Source organism: Genypterus blacodes, unplaced genomic scaffold (genome assembly GCF_046128005.1).
Source record: "Genypterus blacodes isolate CSIRO-AG114 ecotype Tasmania unplaced genomic scaffold, CSIRO-AGI_Gbla_v1 ptg000082l_1, whole genome shotgun sequence".
Taxonomy (NCBI): Eukaryota; Metazoa; Chordata; class Actinopteri; order Ophidiiformes; family Ophidiidae; genus Genypterus; species Genypterus blacodes.
The window spans coordinates 100671-107934 of record NW_027466887.1 but is presented as its reverse complement, the minus strand read 5'-3'; the positions used below and the strand labels follow the sequence as shown (position 1 = coordinate 107934).

At 47.3% G+C, this 7264-nt stretch overlaps 1 protein-coding gene across 1 annotated transcript; it reads right to left on the bottom strand.

Annotated features, from left to right (window-relative positions):
* Positions 1 to 1665: 1665 nt before the first annotated feature.
* On the bottom strand, positions 1666 to 6803 carry tacc3 (transforming, acidic coiled-coil containing protein 3). The gene is made up of 17 exons (XM_076158535.1): positions 6695 to 6803; positions 5852 to 6017; positions 5627 to 5754; positions 5495 to 5541; positions 4286 to 5408; positions 4079 to 4130; positions 3826 to 3979; positions 3661 to 3719; positions 3440 to 3570; positions 3205 to 3289; positions 2949 to 3095; positions 2779 to 2846; positions 2646 to 2689; positions 2392 to 2552; positions 2165 to 2271; positions 1963 to 2083; positions 1666 to 1861 (listed from the first exon to the last, which is right to left on the bottom strand). Exons 2-17 carry the CDS (start codon positions 6014 to 6016, stop codon positions 1796 to 1798), a joined length of 2658 nt encoding a protein of 885 aa, XP_076014650.1. The 5' UTR covers position 6017; positions 6695 to 6803; the 3' UTR covers positions 1666 to 1795.
* Positions 6804 to 7264: the final 461 nt, after the last annotated feature.

Sequence of the window (7264 nt, the reverse complement as noted above, 5' to 3'; positions counted from 1 at the left end):
AATGCCTCACACAGATGAATGGATTTACTCAGATTGATTTCTTTACTGTTTCTTTAACTCGCACGTGTGCACGGAGGCATCTGGTGGACAGCCGTGAACGCTTCTTCAAAGGCCGCACTGATGAAGACATAGAAGCGATGAAGAGGAAGAGGCCTCTGTGACGGTAAACGTGTCCCGGGCGCAGACAGGTGGGCTTTTTTCCTCTTGTGTGGGGCTCTGACTTGTCTGCTCAGGGTGACGCAGGGGGCAGCCAGCAGAGGGGACACGGGTTTTCTTGGATGAATGGACAGATAGAGTGCAGAGACAAGAGCGGCCTCGCAATCCTTTTTAGATGAGTGATGGCCCATGCAAGACTACACCCAGCGACCAGAATCTTTACCCCCATTTAAGTGAGTCGACCCTCTCTGCCTCCCCCTGGTCCGCACCGCCACCTCATTCAACTCCAATCTAGGTAGGATTTCCTTTCACCATTTAGGAAGTGCATTGTCCTGGTCTGGGAGTGATGGGACAGAAGCCTGTGATTGCTCTGGAAAGAAGGGGAGCTTTGTGTCAGGAAAGCTCTTGTTTTGTTGTAAGCGTTGCAGGATGGGATGAGCTTTGGCTCCAGACAGACCAGGGTGGGGTGGGATTGGGGGTGCAGCTCTGAAGGTTAAGTTTAAATGCACGTATAGAGGTCATAAAATGAATCATCCGAAGAAACGCTGTCTTAGGTTGCACAAAAGAACCAAAGTACTTAGACTAGATGGGACCAAGTCTTTGTTTTGTTTTGCAAGGTGCCAACGCCAGAGTACAAACTATAGATGCTGTAGTTTGATCTGTATTTATTATTTTCCACCAAATGTATTTATCATTTGATGGATAGTTTCAGGTCATTTCCATCTGAACTGGGTCTCTGACATTGTGTTGTGTCTGTTGAAGCATTCTGTCCCTGTGTCCTGTATGTTCACAGTATCTGCAACATTTTCAGCTACTTCATGGTAATATGATTGTATAACTTCATGTTGTGCGGCTTTTGTTCAGCACAGGATCCCTAAGTGTGCATTCAAATGCATATGGACCTGGTAAGTGAACACCCAATATCTCCAGAATGCTGCAAGAAAAACCCCAAAACAATGACAGTGACCTCGTTCAGATGCAAGTTACCTGAAAAAATGTTGTAAAATCCCTGGAGTCTGTTTGGCTGGAGGTTTATATGAGATCCAGTCCCTTTTCTCTGTGGTTCTGCATCATGGAGCCTTTTTGTTGTTGTGAACAAAAGCGTCCATTTATTTTTGGCATCATGGCTAATATTTAAAAAGCATCCCTGCTGTCGGTCGTTGTTTTGTGCTTTCTGGTTTGTAGACTGTGGCTCTGATTCACCACATACTTTACATTTGTATAACTTAAACTGCTTTGATCCGAAGGTTCAGGTTCACAGAAAGTCTCAGATATTTAGAGTCAGAGTGGAGTTGCAGGTCTGCTCATGTGAAGACGACTCTCAAGTTACCAAATTTAGGACTCGAGTCCAAGTCATGCGACTCCACACTCCCGGTACATGGGTTTCCATTAGTAGAGTGCTTAAATGTAAAACCCACTTGACGACTTACACGCCAACACTGCCCCCTGCTGGAGTTAACCAAGTAAAACCAGCATAGTCATATTCACTACAACGATCATAGACACCAATGAAGGAATCATAAGAACTTTATTTAAGTACTTTAAGAACATGAATAAGACAAACAAACATCTGAACAAACAAACAATCAAAAGATCTGAACAACATGGATAAAGAACACAGACAGTAGAAACATGGAGCTCAGACTTTCTGGGTGTTGGCGATGAGTTCGTCACAAAGTTTAGTGAGTTCTTCAGCTTCTTTCACCTGTGGAAGAGAGAAACAAGGTTTATAACATCTAGATTCTATTCAGACAAATCTGACTCGGGCATAAAGTCCCATTCTGAGTCACACACACACACACACACCTTCTGGTCGAAGCTCTTCTCCAGTGATTGCACCTTCATCTGCTCCCTCCGCAGCTGAGCTTGGAACGCCGCCGCCTCGCCCCTGAACCTGGACCGCACCTCGGCGATCTCTGCGTTTGCGCTGATGATGACAAATAAATGAGCTACTGTAACGCTAACGAGGGTCTGCCACGCAAACACGGAAGAGTCTGACGCTTCTTACTGGTTAAGTTTCTCGTCGGCGTGGGCTCTCAGGGCCTGGTAGCGCTGGTTCTTCTCTTTGATGTCGTCCAGATACTTCTGAGCACAGGTTTTCAGGGTGGTTTCATTCTGGTGGAAGGGGGAAACCAAACACAGGTCAACCCTCTATAGTCATTAGGAATCACAAGATAGAAATGTCAGGAATTTGTCAGTTATGTGGCAAGACTGCAGATTTCCGTCTGTTCTGACCTTTTTGTAACCTTCGATGGCGTCCTTGTACTTCTCCATTCTCTTGAGGAGGTCGCCGAACGACCTCTCCAGGGAGTTGAGCTCGGTGGAGAGTTGCTCCTTCTCCAGCAGAGCCTTGTTGACCTTGACCTGGGCCGCCTCCTTCACCGCGTCCTGGTCGGCTGAGGAGGGCCAGAAGATTCACCTCCATTTAAACTCAGGGTTAAAGCGAGGAGACTTAGCGGCATCACTTTGTACCCGAGGCATTCACTCACCTTTGTTCGTTGCAAGATGGCGCTCCAGTTCATTATTCTGTTTCCTGGAACAGAAGGGAAACAATGCAAAAGGTTTGAAACTTTGATATTGAGACAGAAAGTGTGTGACCGATGCAAACAAAGCACAACTCACCACATGAGTTCAGCTTCTCCAGACAGTTTGTCATATTTCACGGCCCACTCCTCCTCTTTCTCCTTTGTCTAGTCAAGAAAAGGAAAGCTGCGTCTTAACACCGATCCTCAAACCTGCAGTCTACTTGACGTACATCAGGACTACTTCCTGTCAGAGCGATGAAGACTTGCCTCAGCCTGCGCCTTGGCCATGGCTGCATCCATGTCCTTCTGACTGTACTTCAGGACTTCGATGATGTCCTCCTCCGTGCTGGCCGACTGGCAGAAAGGTGGGACGAGGCTCACGAGCAGCAGAGGATTCTGGGTTACAGGTACGTTCTGAACAAATCAAGCGGGGAGTTGGGTTCAGAGTTCAGAAGCTTCATATTTGACACGGTGAGGTTTTGATAAGATGAAGTCTCAGCTTGTATCGGTTCAGGAGACTTACTGGTGCGGCTATGTCAAAAAGTGGGAAGTCGTCCCTCTGCGGCCCGTTTGCTGCCTGTTTCTCTGGCATGTGTGCGGCATCCAAACTGAAAATAGAGCAGCACACTATGGTGTCAGCCTTTGGGGACATCTTAGTGTTTGCTCCACAGAACAGAACGGCCCAAAGCAGGACAGATTAGAGTTTAACTGCGCGTGAAGGCAGCAATTTAACTGAGTGAAAACAGTGGAGCATGTACCGTGACGCAAAGGCGGCAGGCAGAGGGCCGTGGGCCTGCGGGGCCGGGCCGGGACCCTTCTTGGGGCTCTCTCTCAGGAGGGGGTCAAACTTAAGGTACAGAGACTGTTTCCTCAGCGCAGACTCTTTGAACTGGGAACAGCAGAGGAAGAAGCAGATGAAGTCACTCACTGGCAAGAAAGAACGGATTTAACTCACGTAAAAGAAAAGTAAAATACTCACACTGCTGGAGCCAAACTGCTCAAGGTAGTCCATTTGTCCATCAAAGTCAGCGGACATGACTGGAGACAGAAAAAGGAAGTTACCATCTGAACATCAGGGTCAAGACCTCATCCTGGTAAACATGGACACCATCAGTGAGTCTGGCAGGTTCAGTTCTTGTCTTACACTCGGTTGCGGGGACAAAGTTGTCCTCGCTGAATTCCGGCTGGTTGGCCTGCGTCGTCTGCTCAAAGGGATGATCTGGGAAGCTCTGCACGGGTCGCTCCCGTTGAGGCTGAAGCTCCGCGTCTTCGCTGTGTGCGGCCGCGGCGTCCTCAGCCTGAGAGAGTTCATTTCAGACGGGCGGGAAAACATTTATCGTGAAGAACGCACAGTTCAGCGGAGGCCCGTTTATTTAGATAGAATCAAGCTGGGTTACCTCTGGTACAGCTGGGGGGTTCAGTTGGGTAGCCAGGGCGATTTCTTCAACGCTGCAGAGGGAGAAAAGCACACAGACGTTACAAAGATAAAACAAAGAGTGCAGTTTTTAGATGACGAGCCTGTTTGGTCTCCGTTTGTTCTGGCAAAGCTCAAGTGTCTGTTGCAAATGGATTCTTGGTACAGTCGGGACAGGAGGTGAACATACCTTGCTGCTGATGAAGCCTCCTCCTCTGACAGCTCCTCCTTGTGCTCGGGAACAGATGTTTCAGTGCCCGGAGGGGAAGGAGGAAGAGCAGGAGGAGGTGTGTGAGCTGCAGAGGGGCACTTCCCACTGCTTTCTGGAGAGTTGCTCATTTTTGCATTTGAGCCAAAGGGATTGAAGTTCGGGTCATCGAAGTCAAAGGCGTAACAGCCCTTGGCGGCTGGAAGGACGTCCATGTCAGGATCGACAGGCTTCACCGCCGCTTCTTTAGGCGGTTTGGAGTCTGATGCAGCGTTTCCCTCTTTTGGTTTTGGGCCGGTCGGCCTCTTGCCTAATTTCTTGGGTGGTGGTTTACGTTTAACCTCATTCCCGTCGTCAAAGTTAAACTCAAGCTTGACTGGGCCGGCCTTGGCTGGGGCGGCTGCTTGCTGGACGTCCTCAAGCTGAGCAGCGTCACTGGACATGGGAGCCACTGCAGCTGTGGGCTTCTCCTCCGCCTGGACCTCCGCCTGGACCGCCGCCTGATGGGCGTTAGCAACACTCACTTCCAACGCCTCTGCAGGTGGACTTGCCACTTTTCTCCCAACGGGGGAGTTCTGAATTTTAGAGCCACCTGTTTGGAACGGGTTAACTGAATCAAGGTTGTCGAAATCAAAGTTGTAAGAGGCTCTAGGAGGAAGAGGGGCTTTTTCTTCTTCACCGACACTGGCCCATTCTTCATCTTGATGCACACTCGGACACGTGGTTTCTGGTTGTTCTTCAGGCTTGGAAAGAGACGAGTCTTGCTCATCAACATCTGGTACCTTCGCCACCGTGACCACACTGCTGTCTGTGGAGGCGATGTCAGCAGAGACATCGGCCAGCGAGTTCTCCACAGACGCGGTGAAGGGAAGTGTCTCGTCTAACGCTGTATCCGTGTTGGCCAGCTCCTCCGACAGGTTCTCTGCCTGCTCACAGTGGGACTCCTTCTGTACTGCAGGAGGCTGCTCAGCTGCAGGTCTGGGTGGAGACAGGACCATCTGAGTCGAGCCCTGGAATGGATTCAGCGCGTCAAGGTTGTCAAAGTCCAGATGATAGCCACCTTTGCTTTGTATTGGCATTTCTTCGTCAGGATATTTGGCTCCTTCTGTGGAGAGAGGACCGAAATTATTATTTGTTTTTCAGCCGCTGCGACACGTTTCAGGTTGTCATCTTTATGGATCATTCAGTTACCCAGTGCAGATGCATCAGTTTGCTTGGTGACCTCTTGAGGCAGACTGCTGTAAAACACAAGAGGCTTAGTCAGCCGACTCAACCATCAGGTCATCAGTCATGGTGCAACATGCCACAGACACTTGTATTTACTTTGTTTTCTCCAACTTTAAGCTTTCCATAGCTTTTGTGCACTCGTCCACGATTGCCATCTTGACAGACTTTGAGGGAGACATTATTCTTTTGGTCACTGGGTCTCGTCTCGGAGTCTGAAAACAAACCTGCGGACGAACGATGAGGTCAACCTGTGTGTAGTCAAATATAACAATCAGATCGGCCTGCAGAGAACGGAATCTATTGTGAAGTGGGATTTCGTACCTTCCCCCCCTTTGGCACAGTCTTGCTGGGTAGATTCTCTGTCTGACGCAGGATGGAAGGCCTCCCTGTCGGCTGCTCCAGGGCAAATATGTCATCAATCGAGCTGCTTCGCTTTCCTCCGAGGTTGACCCCGTGATTCTCATCATTCACAGCACCACAACTCATCCTGGAAGAACAAACGGCACGTTAAATAACACAAAAGGCGAATTTCGCATGATTTGACGAATATTCCGGCCCACCATGTTTGCGTAAAAATGTTCTAAGGCAGCTCCGAATCTGAATCACACCGTAAGATCAAACACAAAATTCGGTAATCGCAGGTAAACTTAATAAACAACCGTACACAAACTTTTAGCACATTGTTTGCGTAGCCTTTGTGCGTAGACGCTGGTCGTGAATTAGCCCTCAGTAAGAAGTCATGCGGTTTTATGAGACAATCTGCGTCAAGTTGTTTTTTTTGTTCAGTTTGTTTACAGTCTAGTAGTTAACATAAGTAGGTTTGAAATGTGAAGTGAAGAGTAACACAGGAATTTTGATCGACTCAGCGTTGGCGTAATTTGAATTCAACAGCTAACTACGTCATTAACCGTAACTTCCAGCTATTAAGCAACCAATGAATTAACATAAATTACAATCTTAGCTGGTTTGGCTAACTTGACTATACGTTACCAGGAGTTTGTCTGAATGATGGCAGAGATATAAAGAGATGTTACGTTGTCTAACTGAGAGTAACAGTGGCAACAGCATTACACGATCTGGGGGTATAAATCAGGTTCCGTGAATATATCGCGTTACTACACAATCAACCGCGCGATTTAATGTCTTCCTTTATACACCACCTACCTGAAAGTTGGTGATGTCGCTGGGGTCAAATAAGAGCACAAAGAAGAGTATAGAGCAGTCAGAATGTAGAGCTTTTGAAAACCCCTCGTCTTCTGTGACGGCCGTTTAGAATTTAAAACTTATCGACCAATGAAATCGTTGGAAACATTCGATCCCAAGCGCTTCCTTGTTGTTCAACCAATAGCATGAAGAGTTGACGTGCCCCAAGTGCGACTGCGCGACCGAGCTCAAAGAGTATGTAAATACAAAGATTGTTAAGTGCTTGGGACGATGTAGCTGTTAATTACAGCAAACAAATACATTACATTCAAGTCTTGTTTGTGCTTATGCGAGAAAAATGTAGCTGAAGACGGCAACAGTATTGACATTGCGGGAAAATAAAATGTGTAATATAATTGTAAACGTTGGGAAACTTGATATACAGAAGTGAAGGTAGGTGACTTTTCTTGTTACGCTTTTAACTATACTACAAATACCATTGAAAGTGTCGCACTGACCAAATGAATGTTATTGAAAAGCAGTGTTAAATATTATTATTATTATTATTATTACTATTATTATTATTATTAT